General features: G+C 40.6%; 1 protein-coding gene across 1 annotated transcript in view; it reads left to right on the forward strand.

Annotated features, from left to right (window-relative positions):
* Window positions 1-21,794, forward strand: part of LOC115130837 (GPI ethanolamine phosphate transferase 2-like) — a 118,571-nt gene that overhangs the window by 7,974 nt on the left and 88,803 nt on the right. Inside the window, exons 3-4 of the mRNA XM_029662353.2 lie at window positions 9,912-10,121; window positions 11,418-11,606. Of these exons, the coding sequence (XP_029518213.1) occupies window positions 9,912-10,121; window positions 11,418-11,606 (399 nt within the window). The remainder of the gene's footprint in view (window positions 1-9,911; window positions 10,122-11,417; window positions 11,607-21,794) is intronic.

Consider the following 21,794-nt stretch of genomic DNA (forward strand, 5'->3'; position numbering starts at 1 on the left):
AAGGATTTGCAGCATTTGGATTCATCCACCTGTGAAATGCCAATCAGGATCATTGGGTTTATGAGAAAGATGTTTTGACAAATCAATCAATAAATCAGACATTAGCCTTTTTTATTCCATTATAATAGGAAGAATGAGGAGTTTCTTTCAGTTCTGCTTTAGATCCATTATACATTTTCATCTCAATGTACCTTTCCCTTGAATGTTGTGTTCACCCATAGTGATGTGTGTGTGGTTAGTCATCCTCTTCAGTAAATAATGAAGATGACAGTTGCTCAGGGAGGAGGATATACACTCAGCAAAAAAATAAACGTCCTCTCACTGTCAACTGCATTTATTTTCAGCAAACTTAACGTGTTAATATTTGTATGAACATAACAAGATTCAACAACTGAGACATAAACTTAACAAGTTCCACAGACATGTGACTAACAGAAATGGAATAATGTGTCCCTGAACAAAGGGGGGTCAAAAGTAACAGTCAGTTTCTGGTGTGGCCACCAGCTGCATTAAGTACTGTAGTGCATCTCCTCTTCATGGACTGCATCAGATTTGCCAGTTATTGCTGTGAGATGTTACCCCACTCTTCCACCAAGGCACCTGCAAGTTCCCGGGACATTTCTGGGGGGAATGGCCCTAGCTCTCTCGCTCCGATCCAACAGGTCACAGCCGTGCTCAATGGGATTGAGATCCCTGCTCTTCGCTGGCCATGGCAGAACACTGACATTCCTGTCTTGCGGGAAATCCCTCACAGAACGAGCAGTATGGCTGGTGGCATTGTCATGCTGAAGGGTCATGTCAGGATGAGCCTGCAGGAAGGGTACCACATGAGGGAGGAGGATGTCTTCCCTGTAACGCACAGTGTTGAGATTGCCTGCAATGACAAGCTCAGTCCAATGATGCTGTGACACACCGCCCCAGACCACGACGGACCCTCCACCTCCAAATCGACACCGCTCCAGAGTACAGGCCTCGGCGTAACGCTCATTCCTTCAACAATAAACGAGAATCCGACCATCACCCCCGGTGAGACAAAACCGCGACTCGTCAGTGAAGAGCACTTTTTGCCAGTCCTGTCTGGTCCAGTGATGGTGGGTTTGTGCCCATAGGCGATGTTGTTGCTGGTGATGTCTGACCTCTTTACAACAGGCCTACAAGCCCTCAGTCCCCAGCCTCTCTCCAGCCTATTGCGGACAGTCTGAGCACTGATGGAGGTAGTGTGCGTTCCTGGTGTAACTCGGGCAGCTGTTGTTGCCATCCGCTACATGTCCCGCAGGTGTGATGTTCGGATGTACCGATCCTGTGCAGGTGTTGTTACACGTGGTCTGCCTCTGCGAGGACGATCAGCTGTCCGTTCTGTCTCCCTGAAGCGCTGTCTTAGATGTCTCACATTACTTATATTGCAAAGTATTGCCCTGGCCACATCTGCAGTCCTCATGCCTCCTTGCAGCCCGCCTAAGGCACGTTCACGCAGCTGAGCAGGGACCCTGGGCATCTTTCTTTTGGTGTTTTTCAGAGTAGGTAGAAAGGCATCGTTATTGTCCTAAGTTTTCATAACTGTGACCTTAATTGCCTACCGTCTGTAATCTGTTAGTGTCTTAATGACTTTTCCACCGGTGCATGTTCATTAATTGTTTATGGTTCATTGAAAAATCATGGGAAACAGTGTTTAAACCCTTTACAATGAAGATCTGAGAAGTCATTAGAATCTTTACGAATTATCTTTGAAAGACAGGGTCCTGAAAAGGGAAGTTTATTTTTTTGCTGAGTTTAGAATATTGGTTTCTGGACAATATGTAGGACTAAAATAAAATGCCCTGGGAAAAGAACAAAGCAATCAGATAATCTGCATTACTAAGACTCTGGGGAAAAGTATAATAAGCCTGCTGATATAAAGGCACCAGTGGTGTCCATTTTAGGACATGCTCATATCTCTGTCCTCATTTGTAATGAACCTAGCTTATTTTAATGTTTGTATTTTTTAAATTGAACCTTTATTTAACTCGGCAAGTCAGTTAAGAACACATTCTTCTTTACAATGACGGCCTCCCAGAGAACATTGGGTTAACTGCCTTGTTTAGGGGCAGGACGACAGATTTTTACCTTGTCAGCTCGGGGATTTGATCCACCAACCTTTCGGTTACTAGTCCAACGCTCTAACCACTAGGCTACCTGCCTCCCCCATTATAACTCTTATGCAATGCTAGTTGCATTTTTGAGGCCCTCCTTAGTGCTAAGTCTCAATAATGCATTTTGCGTTTCAGCGTGTTCCCTGAACATACTAGTGATGATTACTTTGTTTCGGACACAGACTAATATGCGTCTGTGTCTGGTCCTTGCTTCTTTCAGAGCTCAGACAAGGCTTCCCTTGGTTTCCTCTGTTCCTCCACCAGGCCCCAACATTAGATATTCTCTCCATTGACTCCAATGCTCAACAAACATATTTATTTTGCCTGCTAGTCACATCCTATGCAGGAGAAGGAGTCGCCTCAACAAATATCCTGTGTTTCCCCAGCCTCCCAATGATGAAATCGGTAGAAACCATGCTTGATACAAGCTTTTCTCCTGCATCTGAGTGTTTTCCCACCACATCTAAGAACAAGCCGGTGCAGTCTTCAACTGAGTTCTCTCTCTCCCAGATGGAGGGTTGTGTTGTTTGTGTGAGCAGAACCATCATGAATGGATAGACTGGTGTTGTCCCTAGAACTGTGGTTTTCAACCTACAGGTGGTTCACATTGTTTTATTTATTTTAGATTTTTGTCTTCCAAAGATAACAGTTGGGAGTATTAATAGTATTCTAGGCAATTTTGCATAACTTTTCATAATGCTAAGGTTTTATAATAACAATAGGCCTTTAATTTGTTACATTCACAAATGGTGGTCCCCGGAATAGAAATAGTTGGGAACTGCTGCTCTAGGGTTTGTGTAGAGAGCCTGCTTAAGATCAAAAGTCAAGCATTGATCTAAAGTTTCTGCTGACTTTGGAAATGTAGGCCTAGCTTGAAAATGAATAAGTTGGCTCCAATCAGGGTTTGACACTGTGGCAGAGTAGTGATCTAAAGATATCCATTTGGACCACTTTGGGGTTCTGAATAGTAGATCATTCAGCTTTAGAAAAATGCTAGCACTGTAGTTTTAACAATTGCTTCCATGAACAAATATTCTGGCTAGTATTCCAAGGTAAAGTAAATGGCTTTATCTGAGGTAGGCTATTTGTACTTTCAGCACACTGTAAATGTCAGCTTTAGGAGTTCCTTTTTCCTTGGATTGACAGTTTACCCCCCTTTTTAGTCTAGCTTTTGATCATGTTCGTGAAGCAGTTGATAGGTAGGTGATTGTCAAGCGTATCACATCGATTCTTTATCAAATCTTGTTCCTCTCATGATCTAACGACATGCAGCATTGAAGCGATATAATTTATTTTCAATGATGCCCTACCTCCTTTTGGAGTTTGTGTAAAAATACATCTCTTAAGAGAACCGAAGTGTCACTGGAGAGTAAAACTGGGGGAGTAGGGGGGCATTGTCCCCAGCCGCCGACTTCAAACGTATTTTTATTTTAATCTGGGGGAGTTTAAAAAACTGCATATCCATGATGACTTCCCAAACTAAAGCACCAAAATAATTTATTTCCGAAGACTTTAATGACTTGGGCAACAGCGTCATCAACTTTAAAATGGTGCCAGAGCCAGATTTAGCAGACCTTTTTTCCCACGAGATAATAAAACACAATGGTACAAAAGATAAAATAATGATTAACAATTAGTGTTTGGTTTTAGTATTTTATTCACCACTGTATCTTCACATCTGTGTTTGGCTCACTGCCAACCATCCCCCTAGGCTTGCTATTCTTTGGTCAATCCTTGAGTGGAGTTGTTTTGACAATTAGGCTAGTGTGAGATATGTTAGGCTAGAGTGCTAAGGTTTTCTGGCAGTGTTGAGTAGTATGCACTGAGTATGTGAATATAGGCAAGCATGCTTGCAGTCATTCAGACATTCTGCTGCTAAAATTAGGCCTAATTCCTTCAGTTTTGGCCTAGCCTAAATGTAGATTATTCTGGTAGTTTTGCTTGAATTCCAAATGCCAGCAGGCCCTCCCAACTACTGCTAGCTCCGCTGCACTAATGGACTAAAACACCTGCACAACCATGTGGAGGAAAACAAATCATGGAATCCATCACGTGGTTTAGATTTCGCACCATTTTCTGCTTCCTTCTGTGAGGCTGACCGAAGGTTAATTGCCCCAGAATTCCTGATTGTGAGAAATCACAGTGATTATGCAAGGCGTTGCGGTGTGAAAACATGCTGATATGCATCGCATGTGACTGAGTAGTGAGATACTGCCAACAACATCCAGGCCTATGTGAGTTGCTTCATTGGCTTTAACTAGCTGAGGAGGACACAAAAGCATGTGATACAATGCTACTTGAATTGTTTATGGTACACAGTTGGTCATTCAGTGACTGTTTGGAACACAGTCTTACACCCATTTCCCATTGTAATTGCAGTAGCTCTGGTGTTAGCCTATTTCTACTGCAAATTACACTTTAGTAAATGTTGATGCTAGCATAACGAAATAACATTGGTAGTCAGGGAGACAATGATTTTGACCTTTTCTGTAACATTGATAGCAGTGTTGTAGTAATCGAGTATGGTCTTGAGACCACATATTCGGATACATTTGTACTCCGTCTCGGACAGTAAGGACTAGAGGTCGACCGATTATGATTTTTCAACGCCGATACCGATTATTGGAGGACCAAAAAAGCCGATACCGATTAATTGGCCGATTTTAAATAAAATAAATATTTGTAATAATTAATAATAATAATTACAACAATACTGAATTAACACTTATTTTAACTTAATATAATACATCAATAAAATCAATTTAGCCTCAAGTAGATAATGAAACATGTTCAATTTGGTTTAAATAATGCAATGGAGAATGTTGGAGAAGAACGTAAAAGTGCAATATGTGCTATGTAAGAAAGCTAACGTTTCAGTTCCTTGCTCAGAACATGAGAACATATGAAAGCTGGTGGTTCCTTTTAACATGAGTCTTCAATATTCCCAGGTAAGAAGTTTTAGGTTGTAGTTATTATAGGACTATTTCCCTCTATACCATTTGTATTTCATTAACCTTTGACTATTGGATGTTCTTATAGGCACTTTAATATTGCCAGTGTAACAGTATAGCTTCTGTCCCTCTCCTCACTCCTCCCTGGGATCGAACCAACAACACAACGACAACAGCCACCACATCAACAGCCACCACATCGAAGCAGCGTTACCCATGCAGAGCAAGGGAAACAACCACCCCAAGGCTCAGAGCGAGTAAAGTTTGAAACGCTAATAGCGCGCGCTAACTAGCTAGCCATTTCACTTCGGTCACACCAGCCTCATCTCTGGAGTTGATAGGTTTGAAGTCATAAACAGCGCAATGCTTGACGCACAACGAAGATCTGCTGATACTTAGATAGATACATACGTTTGCTTGTATCCTCAGTCAGATTATATGCAACACAGGACACGCTAGATAATATCTAGTAATATCATCAACCATGTGTAGTTAACTAGTGATTATGATTGATTGTTTTTTATAAGATAAGTTTAATGCTAGCTAGCAACTTACCTTGGCTTACTGCATTTGCGTAACAGGCAGTCTCCTTGTGGAGTGCAACGAGAGAGAGGCAGGTCATTATTACGTTGGACTAGTTAACTGTAAGGTTGCAAGATTGGATCCCCTGAGCTGACAAGGTGAAAATCTGTCGTTCTGCCCCTGAACGAGGCAGTTAACCCACCGTTCCCTGGCCGTCATTGAAAATAAGAATGTGTTCTTAACTGACTTACCTAGTTAAATAAAGATTAAATCATTTTTAAAAATCTGCAAATCGTCGCCCAAAAATACAGATTTCCGATTGTTATGAAAACTTGAAATCGGCCCTAATTAATCGGCCGTTCCGATTAATCGGTCGACCTCTAGTAAGGACTCGTAATTTCTTCCTGAGACCAGCAGAGTAAAACACTCATAGTTATCAGCTTTCATTCAGAGGGCGCATAAAAGTGCTTCTTCTGGCCAAATATTTACTTTTCTATTAAAACATTAATATCTTAATTAACAGCCTTTATTATAGACACGTTTGTGCACTGGCGAACCTATAGGCCTCTATAGGCCTTCAGTGTGTGACAGGTTCATGATTCTGAAAGGACAGCAATCGTAATTCCAGCACACACTGTAGGAAAGTGCACTTTTTGTAAAGTATAAAGGGCCAGTGGTGCAGTGGAGGGTATACACAGGTATAAGCCGTATACCCACTTTTGTTTGTGGGCATTGCGTATACTCACTTCTTAATCTCTACTGCATATCATGGTAGTGTAGTGGAGGTATATGATTTATCAATTATGTAGTACAATAAAGAAGTCATGCACAAAGTAGCCTACACAATCGCAAAGCCTGTGAAATATATTCAAATGCGCACTGCACACACAGCCTAGTTTCAGCGGAAAATCATCTGCAGGCAGCAAGTGTGCAGCTCTCAACTGATTACCATACCAGCTCAATCGGTAGCTGGTATGGTAGGAAAGATGTTTCAATTCATAAGATCTAACAGTAAATGCTAACAAAGGCAACAATGGGTATGCAAACCAGGTATTGAAAAAGTTTACTTCTAAGGGTTGGTTAGTAGGCTTTTTGTGATGTGCTGTTTGTAGGGAAGACGTGGATGGGCCTAGGCCCTGACAGGCCCACCCAATCAGATTGATGTGGTTTCAGCATTGTTGAAGACTTAGATGATCAAAGTTGTCTTCTTCTAAAAAAAAATAATGTTTAAGTGAAAATCAGAAAGATCTATAGGAAAACTCTTAAAAAACATACATACAAAAAAAAATTTCACACACGTGCCTTTTCTTCGCTGGGCGGGCCATTTGGGAACTTTTTGGCAAAATTAGAGTATACCCACTTCTCTAGGCACCACTGCATAGGGCTGATGGAAAGACAGCAGTCACACACAGCATGATGTTAAAGTATAAGCAGTCCATAGACTTGGACATAATTAGCCAGTAGGTTCCAATCATAAGAATACAAAAACACAACCATTAAGCATTATCCAATTGAAATGTACAACTATTACTTCCCATTCTAGAAACACTTTTCATGTTTAGCACACAGAGTAAACAGTGACTTAAAGTCTAACTGATAGTGTTTCAACTACTTTACAGATATGAAATAGAATAATATCACTATATCAGTAAAAAATATAAAATTCCCAGTTTATGCTACAGAACCAACTTTAAGTTTTAAAAATAGATTTGACTCAACTTTCCATGACGTACACTAAGGCATATTTGGCAGAAGAGATGGATGCAGTTCAATGTATGATTAATATAATTAACCAATACATTTCTTGGTAGTGCAGGAAGTATTGCTATCAGGTTGTAAATCAGAGCTGGCCTGGTACATTGTTTGCTGCCATGTTTCAGTTTCAATGACTCAATAATCTGGACAAAAACGGTCTGGTAATGTTAATACAATCTAACTAGCAAAGGCATTGATCACAAGTCAGTCATAACGTGGCTAATAGGCTAGCATTTCTATGTATGTAGCAAGCTAAAAACACGGAGCCCAACGCTAGCTGCTAGGAGAATGTCATGTCATGCCATTGGAGGGGTGGGCGAGTGACTGATTTTTTTCCCCCTCATTGTTTTTCGGTGGCAATACACAGTTAAGAGATGCAGGTGTCATTTGGTTAGCTAGCAAGAACTTGAACGACTGTTATCCAGTTAGCATATCTCTTGAGTTCGCTATCTCCTCTCATTTCAGAGCACTCTCGTCTGAGAACTAAGAATTCATTTACGAATGCGCAACACCCACTTAATATGGCCGGTGTCAGTAAACTTCATAGTCATAGTTAGTCAAGAACGCTCTAGATAACATATAGGCAGCCTAACCAGCTCTGCTACTATGAGTAAAACGGTCAGAGTGAGGGGTTCTCTCATTTATGTCTGGAAGTAGTTAGCTAGCCAACTCTAGCCAGTTAGCTTGGGGCAAGCATGTTAGGCATGGTAGGCAAACTGAAGAAGGACAAGGAGGCTAAAATTCCCCAACGTTTATCAGTACAATTTTGACGGCCAACTAGCTGAAACTGTTCGAGAGGGTTTATCTAATGTTCCTTCGTTAGACTTTAGCTCATCTTGCTTTGGCTAGCATTAGTTGTTGATCTTGGGGCGGCAGGGTAGCCTAGTGGTTAGAGCGTTGGACTAGTTACCGAAAGGTTGCAAGTTCAAATCCCCGAGCTGACAAGGTACAAATCTGTCGTTCTGCCCCCGAACAGGCAGTTAACCCACTGTTCCTAGGCCGTCATTGAAAATAAGAATTTGTTCTTAACTGACTTGCCTAGTAAAATAAAATTGTTGTTGATATATGCATAACTGAGTTAGAGAGAGCCTACCTTTTCATGGTTGTTTGATCAATAGGAGTGTAAAGTTCCCAAATGTAAGAGGACTCCCATGGTGTTTACATGCAATATTTGCAGAAATCCATTCAGGTGTATTTTGTGGCTTTTGTGTAGCTGTGATTGACTATAGCACACCGGTCTGTATAGACTCTGGTCCTGGACAAGACCGATGTTTTATTTACTGCATTGTCTAATTGTCCAAATACATTACCACTCGCCCTTTCTATATTACTACATCATTTTCACAAATGTCTTAGTATACGCCAATACCCAAACATTCTATGAATTTATGAAAACGTGAAAATGACCATATCGGAGTGATGCTAAAATGCTTTCAGTTCCACTTTAAATGCAACAATGGTTCACACAAAAGTTATTCTCAAAGAGATGGCTAACAGCAAGCACGCTGCAATAAAAAATACAGTTCCACTAACCAGATTATCTTAATTTGAAACTTAACTTCTTGTTGAAAGTTATTCTTTAAAAGAGAGAAGCTAACAAATTAGCAACAACATTCTCTTTGATAACACCTGCTGCATCAGCGGCAAACTAGCCGGACAACAAAAGCTAGCTACTTGACCGTGGGAAAGCTACTGCTCGCTATTGAACAGTGAGGGACCTGTTGGCCTTCAAGAAGGCAGACGCTTCCATATGTTTTTGTAAAACAGCTCCACCCAGTAAGTCAAAATGTTGAGTGATTGATTCCACTGTCACTCCAAAATGTTGCCCTAATACAGTTGGCTGATGCCTTTTTATCTAGCTTCTGATGGCCGCCTTAGCCAATGGCTGACTTAGCTAGCTAGATGTATATCCCCAGAGACTAGCAGTGTTAACCATTTCCTTTCCAACAAAAACATATTATTATAATAATAATTGTATAAATCCTTAGCCCTTCTCTGAAGGTGTGGAAGGCCCATTGTTCCCCACTGTGTTTGGGTTAGTAATAATTTGTAGAGTGGCTCTATTTTCCCTCAGCCTGCATTTGTTTTTACTTCTGAATGCCTAAAGAATCCATATGTTGTTCTGAAATAGGAACACAGAAATACTGGATATTTTGAACTCCTATTATGTGGTGTTTGACAAAATTAAATAATGGTCTTGATTTGGACTCACATTTCTCTGGTCTCGACTCTGTTTCAGACCCCTTGATCCCCTCTTTATCGGTTTTGACTCGGTCGTGCCCCCACTCCGGTATTGGTCTTAACTCGGACTCGATTTGCTCTGGTCTTCGTCTTGAATCAGTCTCACTTTAGGTGGTCTCAAACAACACAACACTGATTGATAGTTTACACAGAGACAATAATTTTTACTCTTTCTTTAACATTGATAGGCTACACAGAGACAATGATTTTTACCCTTTACATCTGGTAATATGTTGCATAATTAGCCTATTGCTAGCTTACGTATGTAGGTTGACAAACTCCCTTGGCCCTTCCCCTTCTGCTCCCTCTTTAGGCCCTGACCACAGGTAGTATCCCAGGCTTCATCGACGTGGTGATGAACCTGAACTCTCCAGCGCTGCTGGAGGACAACCTCATCTGGCAGGCCAAGGCAGCGGGCAAGCGGATGGTGTTCTACGGGGATGACACCTGGGTGAAGCTCTTCCCCAAGCACTTCATGGAGTACGATGGCACGACCTCTTTCTTCGTGTCCGACTACACCGAGGTCAGTCAATGTCGTTATCTGTTTGAAGGTCAGGGTCATATTGACTGAAGTTGAATCTTTTTCTATTATGTAATACTTCAAACATACTCTACTATGGATGTGACAAATGTAAAAAACAATATTACGTTTAAATGTAAAAAAGACGTGAATTCACAATTCATATGTGGTTCTGAATATGACCCCATATGCCTACCATTTGCCACTAGTTACCACTGCCAGAAAGTCAAACCCAGCCTATTTATACAATTTCTCTTCTTAAAATGTGATTTGAATTCTTACCCTAACCTTAACCACACTGCTAACCTTATCCAAAAATATACTTGTTTTATACTTGTTTTCATACATTTTTACATACATCCCTACATTTGTGGCTGTGGTAACTTGTGGAAACCATACCAGACAGTGCTCACCTTACTGCTGTCCTCACCCACTCAGCAATGATGGTATTGATGCTGTTTTAGGTTCTCTGTTGTGTGCCTCTCCTCCAAGTTGTCAGTACGTGCTTCTTATCATCAATATGATGGCTAGTTGCAGTGATGTATGACAGCGTGTTCACAGACGTCCCACAATCTGCTGTTATCGCCACGTAAGGTGTTTGAGAGCTTGTGCTTTATACTTGCAGAGCTATCATTGTACAATGTCAGATTTCTGGCATCTTTTAGTCTGGTTCTAGATATGCCATTAGGGTATTGATGCCGGCTTCCTCTACCATTGACAATCGCAGCATATCAACTGCAATTATTTCTGTAACCAGCGCTGGGAATTCCTCACTCTGCCCCTTATCGAACTGCTGCCAGCAATGGGTTGGGTCTCACGGTGCCTCTCTTTCAGCATTGCACCTGTACTGCCACTGTAGCTCAATTCCACCTCGCAGAGTTAGCGTTTCATCGCCTTCTCGTTTAACTTCTCAAAGAATTGCCATACAGAACTTTGCTGCTGTCGCTTCCCTGTCTCACTATTTTTCCAATTGTTAATGACGATGACGTGCTGAGCGCTTTATATCCATGGCAAATAATTTACTACTTACAGCATTGTTGCATTAGGTATTTGTAATACTAAAGTTTTTGCCTTTATGATCGTGATTGGGACCGTTAATAGTAGTTTTGCTATAACTGCACTGTGATTTTGAAAAAAAAAAAAAAAGCTTCCTTAACAGATTTTTTCTAAACACTAACGATCCTAAATTAGTTTAAACGTCACACCCCTATACTGTACACAGTTCGTCAGATTCAGAAACAATGACACAATCAGGAGTTTTCTGTGTTGATACTATATGTCCGCCCTGACTTTTCCTAGGTTGACAACAACGTGACGCGTCACCTGGACAGCACCCTGAAGAGAGACGACTGGGACATTCTGATCTTGCACTACCTGGGCCTGGACCACATCGGCCACATCAGTGGACCCCACAGCTCCCTCATCCAGCCCAAACTAATGGAGATGGATGACATCCTCAAGAAGATTCATGGCTCCCTCATCTTAAAGGTATAGCAGCCTACTTTTCAATAGCAAAATTACACATATTTACTTTGGAGTTCAGATGTTGCCTTTTCATTCTCAATGGGTTGTTTTGTGAAATTAAAAAGCACATTTGCATTATATTCAGGCAGTCCATTTCACTGCCAGAGAGGAATTGAAAGATATAGTCTGTGTATATATTGTTCTAATCAATATTCTAGGAAAAAAATGTTTAAACTTCATTTTCCATTTACAAATCACTTGCATGTCCGGAAAGATCCCGTTTATTTTCATCTTCTTGTAATGCGGCTGGAAAATTATGACAAGTATCATCATTTGTTTCTGGGAGAATGTCCTTTTTTGATAAATGCGTTTGAAGCGCTCAACAGTCCTTTTCCTTTTTTTAATAGGATCCTGACTGAAAACGGTGTTCTTGTGCATATTTAACCATGTTAGCTTCTTAACTCTTGCGCATATTCAGCAGGGAGCTCTTTGAATGAATTGTGCTTCAAAGGCTCCAAACTCTCCCAGTGGAAGCCTGCTGCTGTTGCCTCTACTGTTCTTTACACAGTACCATTGTGTAAATGTGAATATATTCTATTGTGGTCCCATTGAGTCTCTCTTAGAGCTCTGTGAAAAACCCACAAAGTATGTTCCCTTAGATGACTGAGATAACGAGTAGACTTTCAATGGGTTTCGAGGTATAAAACCTTCCAGTGACTTTCATTACCTTGCAGAACTACCGATATCCTGTTTCTTCACGCTGTGCCGGTGCTGTGATAAAATAAATGAGGCATCGTGCATAGTGGTCGTCTGGGAGACAATCAAACGCAGGCTTCCTTGGCTCCGCCGGTAAAAAGGTAGTTTGAGCTTCTGGCCTACTTTGTCCTGCCCTGATTTATAAAGGAGAAGCCAGTACCTGCACTGCGGAACAACATGCATTCTGAGCTACAGTTTCTGGAGGGGGAGGGATTCAATTGCTATTTTTAGTGTTCACACAATACAATAGGACTGACATTTGTTAATGGACAAGCTACTGGGCAGTGGCTACTTCTAAAAACAGAGGTGGAGGGAATCTGGACATCATTGAAGATGGTCATTCTTACTAGGGCAGGCTTTTCTAAACCATTAGTCTTGCTACTTAAATGCTTTAAGTTCATGTTTGACAATATGCTTACTTGAATTGGTGTTGTCTTGACCATCAAAGGTGTATTTTTGTTGTATAGCTTAACTAAACAGGATTTGGGTTGAAGCTTTCCAAGTTGCAGCCTCTTCATTTTTGGAGGAAAAACAACAATCTGTAACACAATGGATTGCTCAGAAGGCCAACTCCACTCTGGCACATCTTCTGTTGTCTTTTCTCATGTGCACAATTTGATTTCTAAGCATGTTTTTCCACGGTGCTGAAAGCAGCCCTGTCAAATATACTCCTGCTTCTGGGTTCTCACAGCCTTCGATGAAAGGGAATATGGAGGCAAAGAAAATCCGGGCTTGATCAGCATATGTCAACTCCCTTAAACCAGCCACGTTGTGAGTCTGTTCCCTGCCACTGCTGAATCCACCGATCCCCGAAACAACAAGAGAGGAAACGTTGCGGGCACAATCTGCCATATCTGCTAGTGTCAACATCCTGTCCCCACTTATTTAAACTGTCTGGTCCACTGAGGTTTAGATGATTCTCTTTCCCCCTCTGTGTAATGGCTGCTGAAGGCAACACTCTCCTCAGAAAATAAGGAAATAATATAATTAAGGTACCAAAGATAGTTACTGTCAGTTTATGAAGGCTAATCTATTGAAGATAGTCTAACTAAAAATCCTTTCATCTCTAGGAACCTTGGTAGCTCCAGACCAGCCATTGTCTAGGCCTTTTTAATCCTTGTCTTTACACAAAGGACTGATGTTCTACCATTAAATCATATCAAGCTTTATTTATACAGCACATTTCAGACATGGATTGCAACTTGCTTCACAGGAAAAAACGATGAAAAAATGTAGTACACAACAAACATAAGAGGATAAAAAAACTAAAGAATAACAATAAAAACTGAATGACTAAAAAGCTCCCTAAGGAAGGATATCATGTTGTCTACAGACAACGGGAGTGACTATATCCCAGTTAAACGGAGAGGAAGAGAGAGGAACGAGTGTAAAATAGACATGTCCTTACAGATTTTCCTCATCCCAAGGTCAATCTCAATCATCCAGAGCGAGAAGACTTTACTTTTTAGAAGAGGGGCAGGGGCCCAATTCTCACACAAAGCAGTAGAGCATTAGCCATGAAACAACATCATGAACATCAACATCATCCCTCTTGTACTTTAGACTTCTTTGATAATGCATTCAGTTCAGCTCATATCCTCGGATGTCTTTGAAAGTAGAACTGCACTGTGGAGTACACACATTTTAAATGGAAAAGCCAGGACACACACACAGGAACTAGATCACACAGAACTTGTAATCAATTGAATTTAGAAGTATGTTTACCAGTGAGAACCAATTTCTTGTATACACTGAATGTTCGTCCTTCAGTGTATGCAACCATTCAATGTATCGAAATAATTGGTTCTCGATTTCGGAGGTTGATATACAGTACCAGTCAAAAGTTTCGACACACCTACTCATGCCAGCGGATTTCTTTCTTTGTACTATTTTCTACATTGTAGAATAATAGTGAAGTCATCAAAATGTTAAAATAACATATATGTAGTAACCAATTTAAAAAAAATCAAAACATATCATAACAGATTCTTCAAAGTAGCCACCATTTGCCTTGACAGCTATACACACTCTTGGCATTCTCTCAACCAGCTTCATGAGGTAGCCAACTGGAATGCATTTCAATTAACAGGTGTGCCTTGTTAAAAGTTACATTTGTGGAATTTCTTTCCTTGATTCGTTTGAGCTAAATCAGTTGTTATGATAAGGTAGGGGTGGTATACAGAAGATGACCCTATTTGGTCCATATTATGGCAACAACAGCTCAAATAAGCAAAGAGAAATTACAGTCCATCATTACTTTAAGACATGAAGGTCAGTCAATACGAACGTTTCAAGAAGTTTGAAAATGTCTTCAACTGCTGTCGCAAAAGGCGCTATGATGAAGCTGGCTCTCATGAGGACCACCACAGGAAAGGAAGATCAAGAGTTACCTCTCCTGCAGAGAATAAGTTCATTAGAGTTAACTTCACCTCAGATTGCAGCCCAAATAAATGTTTCACAGAGTAACAGACACATCTCAACATCAACTCTTCAGAGGAGACTGCGTGAATCAGGCCTTCATGGTTGAATTGCTGCAAAGAAACCACTACTAAAGGACACCAATAAGAAAATGAGACTTGCTTGGGCCAAGAAACACGAGCAATGGACATTAGACCGGTGGAAATCTGTCCTTTGGTCTGATGAGTCAAAATGTGAGTTTATTAGTTCCAACCGCCGTGTCTTTGTGAGACGCAGAGTAGGTGAACGGATGATCTCCGCATGTGTGGTTCCCACCAAAAAGGTTTGGGAACCACTGCTTTAAATGACCAGCCATTCACACTTTCTTTCACATGCATAATCACTTTATCAATTCTATTTGTTATTTTGGAAAGAATGTAAGTGTTTTTTTTCAGATGAATGTGTTCGTTGTTGTTATCGTTTTTCAGGATGTGCTATGTGTTTACTAGTATATTTATACAAAGCAATTCAAGTACGAGGGTCACCTAAATACTGCGATAAAAATGGTTAAAACATTCATACGAATTTGTTACAATGATCTCTGGAATGTTGTTACAAACAGAATAAACCGTTATTTGTTTTCTAGGGTAGGATGGAGGTTCAGTCTTGCAGATTACATCACCTTGTGGTTTAGGTATCCATAAATTTAGAAACCCCCCAAACTCAGCCATGTCCATGTCAGCCTGCATCCCAGGAGTTAATCTTAGTTCAGAGCAGAAGATTCCTCTTTCTGTAAGTGGTGGTTGTGTTATTCTATTATGTTGTCCTGAGGTCCGCGATAACAAGAGAACCAACAAACCAACACCTCCCTCTTCACCTGATTCTCCTGTTCTCTGAGAGGCCTGATTGAGTGGCTGACGTGCTCGCTTCCATCCCGAGACACCAGGCAGATGAGCTTGCAGAACAGGCTCAGTTCCTGGTGTTGGTCTGGGCACCAATAAACTTTGGCCCTTTCCTGTCTCGCCTCTTCTCTCAGCTGCTCTGCCAAGTTCTTCAGATTTTTGTTGATCTGAAAGCTTCTGCCCCTGATTGGAGGCATGTCATGCAGAAGGTGGGGTGGTTTGAGAGAGACAGGTTTGGTGTAGATTTCTGTACATACAGCAGCGGAGGTGGTATTTCATAGCAGAAATTAGAAAGTTAAGACAAGTCTGTCTCTAAAGCACAGCTGCAAGTTAACCTTTGCTCTCAGCCTCAAGTGATTGGTGTTTCTGTCTTAAAGGGCAGGACGTTCCCTTATACACATACAGGACAATACTTTTCCCACAGTCACTCTGGTCTTATCCTTAATCCAACACATTTATGATGTTTATTACCGTTAGGCCAAGCCAGACATTGAACCATGTTATTGTATTAAATGGTTCCTCTATCATATTGAAGCACATGTATCAATATGTGTATTGAATAACTAAAGAAAGATGCACACCCATATAATAATGTATGGATCAATTCTTGAACAGCTGATGCAAGGCATTATCCATATTATAATTAACAAATAGAATACAATTATACCTTGACTACTTGAAATGTCATGTTTTGAGCATGTGAATGTAGAAAGTCAATGCTGAACCTCTTAAAAGTAGAAGGTCTTCACAGAAAGCTTTGCCTGATAAAGCGGTCTCGTCACTCGTGGAAATGACCTAAGGCCTCTAAGGGAACCTCAAAGAATGTGATTGTGATTGTTTTGGGAAGGTAAAACATTTTCCTTACAAAGCCCCCAAAGGATGTTTACAGATACTGTGCATTTTTAAAAGGTGAAACCAGAATATTTCAGACTTCAATTGTGAGTCGAACCACTTTGAATAGTCTGTTTCAAGCCACAGAAGAATCCATAAAAACATCCTCTTTGTGCGACTACCCAGAGAACTTCCATGCATTTATCCATTTTGGTATGACATTTCATGTCACTATGACATTGAAAGGCATGAGAGTTACAGCTCTTTATTTTTCTCTCTGTCAGTGTGGGCATCTGTGCAATCAACTTTTCAGCACGGATGCTCAGAACGTTTGTCATTTGGTTTGAAAGTATAGATTTTCTTCCCATTTTTAAAGCTCTGATGAGTGCTGGCCTCAGTAATAGGAGGGTGACATGCAGGACACTGCCGTCTCTCATCCTTTTACCTTTTTCATTCTTGCAACAATTTGCCTCAGGGTCAGCCCCTATTCTCCTAGCACATCACTCTCCCACGTTACAATCTGGGAATGACGTGAGGTAGGTAGCCTAGTGGTTAGTGTTGGGCCAGTAACTGAAAGGTTGCTGGTTCGAATCCCTGAGCTGTCAAGGCTCTGCCGATTTGCCCCTGAGCAAGGCACTTAACCCTAATTGCTCCTGTAAGTTGCTCTGGTTAAGAGTGTCTGCTAAATGACTCAAATGTAAAAAATAATAATTAAAGGACCTAAACTCTGTTATGATGCTGCATATTGCACTCCCCGTCACCCACAGAACTTGCTGTGTGAAAAGTTGAACACTCATATCAAATTGTCTTTTGTTGAAGCTGGGATAAGAGGAGTTTTTTTTTTGTGGAAAATAAACTTTTAGTTTGTTTTTCTTGTTCCTTCCGAGATGTGCAACATTTACAATTTGTGGATTACTTCCAGCAGCATGGCATTAAATCAATCGGAATACGGCACGGCAACGTATGTGTTTGGTAAGCTACAAATGAGCACACTGGCAGTACCGCATCGTAAATCACAATGGCTGCCTTATTGCAGGAGAGGGGAATGATAATTTGTATATCTCCCCTGTTCTGTTTGGACCCCAGGAAGAGTAGCTGCTAATTGGGAACAGCTAATGGGGATACTAATAAAATACTTTTGCTCTGCCTCCTTATAGACTCAACTGAACAAATAACCCAATCAGGGATGATAAGGACATTATTTTTCCGCCCGCAGTTCATTGATCTTCATCTCTGATAGACTTTTCAATGTTTGTCTCCTTGCTTTCCAACAGACTGCACCTGCAACTTGCGATGTCTGGCAGATTGACACTTTCCTGCTGGTGCTAAACACCCCGCTTGAAGAGGACCTAGGGTTGTTTAATCAGAAATACAAATTGCCCGGCAGTCAGGGCACCTCACAGAGCTGTGGCAGCAAGCAGGTCCTAGACTCACTGATTAAACACCAATCAAAGTCGAGCAAGCGTTTTGGGGGGTTGAGGCCTCAGCGCTAGCATTCATTCGTCTTCATCTAGTGGAGGTTTGCCCCTTTTTCCACGCAGTGCCAATGATTATTACTTTAAGTCCTACTGTCTTCACATTTGCAGTTTATACTGTTTCTGTGGTTCAGTATTGTTTCTTGAATGAATAAATATTCCTAGACATTTTCGTGAAATGTGGCTTGTTTAAATACTAGGGTATACGGATGCAGTGCTACCAGCTTCCTGGTGAGTTCGGAAGAGCCCGACAATGGGTTTACCAAATCTTAAATGACTTTCTATTGAAGACACAAAGACAGAATTTCCCACCCATCCCCCATAGTTTGAAGCTGGCTTTGGGAAAAAAAAGAAGCCATGTCAATTAATTATAATCCACAAAATAATTCACATTTCCTGTTGCTGCAGGATTATTATCCTGCTGTAGCAAACTGGCTCAAATTAATACATACAAATTAATACAGATTTTTGATTTTATTAGGATCCCCATTAGACAACACCAATGACAACAGCCAGTCTTAGTAGAGAGTGAATTATTTCAGGTTTATTTCTTTCATCACATTCCCAATGGGTCAGAAGTTTACATACACTCAATTAGTATTTGGTAGCATTGCCTTTAAATTGTTTAATTTGGGTCAAACGTTTCGGGTTGCCTTCTACAAGCTTCCCACAATAAGTTTGGTGAATTTTGGCCCATTCCTCCTGACAGAGCTGGTGTAACTAAGTCAGGTTGTAGGCCTCCTTGCTCGCACAGGCTTTTTCAGTTCTACCCACAAATGTTCTATGGGATTGAGGTCAGGGCTTTGTGATAGCCACTCCGATACCTTGACGTTGTTGTCCTTAAGCCATTTTGCCACAACTTTGGAAGTATGCTTCTGGTCATTGTCCATTTAGAAGACCCATTTGCGACCATGCTTTAACTTCCTGACTGATGTCTTGAGATGTTGCTTCAATATACCCACGTAATTTCCCTGCCTCATGATGCCATCTATTTTGTGAAGTGCACCACCCCCACAACATGATGCTGCCACCCTCGTGCTTCACGGTTGGGATGGTGTTCTTCGGTTTGCAAGCCTCCCCCTTTTTCCTCCAAACATAACGATGATCATTATGGCCAAACAGTTCTATTTTTGTTTAATCGGACCAGAGGACATTTCTCCAAAAGGTACGATCTTTGTCCCCATGTGCAGTTGCAAACCGTAGTCTGGCTTTTTTATGGTCGTTTTGGAGCAGTGGCTTCTTCCTTGCTGAGCGGCCTTTCAGCTTATGTCGATATAGGACTCGTTTTACTGTGGATATAGATACTTTTGTACCTGTTTCCTCCAGCATCCTCACAATGTCCTTTGCTGCTGTTCTGGGATTGATGTGCACTTTTCGCACCAAAGAACGCATCTCCTTCCTGAGCAGTATGACGGCTGCGTGGTCCCATGGTGTTTATACTTGCGTACTGTTGTTTGTACAGATGAACGTCGTAGCTTCAGGCCTTTGGAAATTGCTCCCAAGGATGAACCAGACTTGTGGAGGTCTACAATTTTATTTCTGAAGACTTGGCTGATTTAATTTGATTTTCCCATGATGTCAAGCAAAGAGGCAGTGAGTTTGAAGGTAGGCCTTGAAATACATCCACAGGTACACCTCCAATTGACTCAAATGATGTAATTTAGCCTATCAGAAGATTCTAAAGCCATGACATAATTTTCTGGAATTTTCCAAGCTGTTTATCTTAGTATATGTAAACTTCTGACCTAATGGACTTGTGATACAGTAAATTATAAGTGAAATAATCTGTCTAAACAATTGTTGGGAAAATTACTTGTGTCATGCACAAAGTGGATGTCCTAACCGACTTGCCAAAACTATAGTTTGTTAACCTCTAGCGACGAGCAATCCCGTATCCGGGAGCGTAATCATAGTCTCAAGCGCATTACCATAACGCAACGTTTCCTATTCATGAAAATCGCAAATGAAATGAAATAAATATATTCAAACACAAGCTTAGCCTTTTGTTAACAACACTGTCATCTCAGATTTTCAAAATATGCGTTACAGCCAACGCTAGACAAGCATTTGTGTAAGTTTAGCATGGCATAATGCTATGCTAGGCTGTGCTGGCAGCAGGCAACATTTTCACAAAAATAAGAAAAGCAACCAAATTAAATCATTTACCTTTGAAGAACTTCAGATGCTTTCACTCAGGAGACTCCCAGTTAGATAGCAAATGTTCCTTTTTCCCAAAATAATATTTTGGTAGGCGAAAAACGTCAATATATTTATTTCATTTCATTTGCGATTTTCATGAATAGAAAAAGTTGCGTTATGCTAATGCATTATAGTTGAAGTATTTTTCTGAACACGTTTGTTCATCCTGCTTGGCTGAGAAATCGACAGAAAAATACTTCAACTATAATGCATTAGCATAACGCAACTTTTTCTATTCATGAAAATCGCAAATGAAATGAAATAAATATATTGAAACACAAGCTTAGCCTTTTGTTAACCTCTTAAGTCGACCCTCTACTTTTTTGAACATTCTGTTAAAAATCGCGCAACATTTCAGCGCCCTGCTACTCATGCCAGGAATATAGTATATGCATTTGCTTAGTCTGTGTGGATAGAAAACACTCAGATGTTTAAAAAACTGGTTAAATCACTGCTGTGGCTTTACCAGAACGGCATTTACATCGAAAAGCACAGGAAAAACTGATCACTGAAAATGGGAAAATATATCCATGCGCTACTTGAACCCATTGATAAAGGTGAACCACAATTAATTGACTGAGGTTGCAGTACCTACAGCTTCCACACGGTGTCTAGAGTCTTGTCATTTCCCTTCGAGTTTTTTCTTGGTCAAACACATACAGGACACCGTATCTCCTCCGGTCTAGGATCGGATATTTTCGTTGAGTTTCTAGCCGGACATTTTTCCAGACGGACAGCTAATGATCTTTACATCGCCTCCTGATGAATTTTATCGCTTATTAACGTTTACTAATACCTAAAGTTGCATTACAAACGTATTTGAAGTGTTTTGTGAAAGTTTATCGTCGACTTTTTGAATTTTAAAAAATGACGTTACGTTTTGAAACAATGTTTTTTTCGTTTATCACACAGTCTACATATAACGATATCTAGGCTTTATATGGACCGATTTAATCGAAATAAAGACCCAAATAGTGTTTATGGGACATCTAGGAGTGCCAACAAAGAAGATGGTGAAAGGTAATGAATGTTTTCTATTTTATTGTGCGGTTTGTGTAACGCCGAAATGCTAATTATTTTGTTTACGTCCCCTGTGGGTCTTTTGGGGTGTTGCATGCTATCAGATAATAGCTTCTCATGCTTTCGCCGAAAAGCATTTTAAAAATCTGACTTGTTGCCTGGATTCACAACGAGTGTAGCTTTAATTCGATACCCTGCATGTGTATTTTAATGAACTTTTGAGTTTTAACTAATACTATTAGCATTTAGCGTAGCGCATTTGCATTTCCAGAGCTCTAGTTGGGACGCAAGCGTCCCGAGTAGAAGCAAGAGGTTAACAAACTATAGTTTTGGCAAGTCGGTTAGGATATCTGCTTTGTGCATGACACAAGTCATTTTTCCAACAATTGTTAGACAGATTATTTCAAATTGAATTCACTGTATCACAATTCCAGTAGGTCAGAAGTTTACATACACTAAGTTGACTGTGCCTTTTAAACAGCTTATTGAACAAGTATATGAAACAGTGTTTAAACCCTTTACAATGAAGACCTGTGAAGTTATTTGGATTTTTACGAATTATCTTTGAAAGACAGCGTCCTGAAAAGGGGAAATTTATTTTTGCTGAGATGATGTATGTGTATAGATATGAA

This window comes from Oncorhynchus nerka, linkage group LG6 (assembly GCF_034236695.1).
Source record: "Oncorhynchus nerka isolate Pitt River linkage group LG6, Oner_Uvic_2.0, whole genome shotgun sequence".
Lineage (NCBI taxonomy): Eukaryota > Metazoa > Chordata > Actinopteri > Salmoniformes > Salmonidae > Oncorhynchus > Oncorhynchus nerka.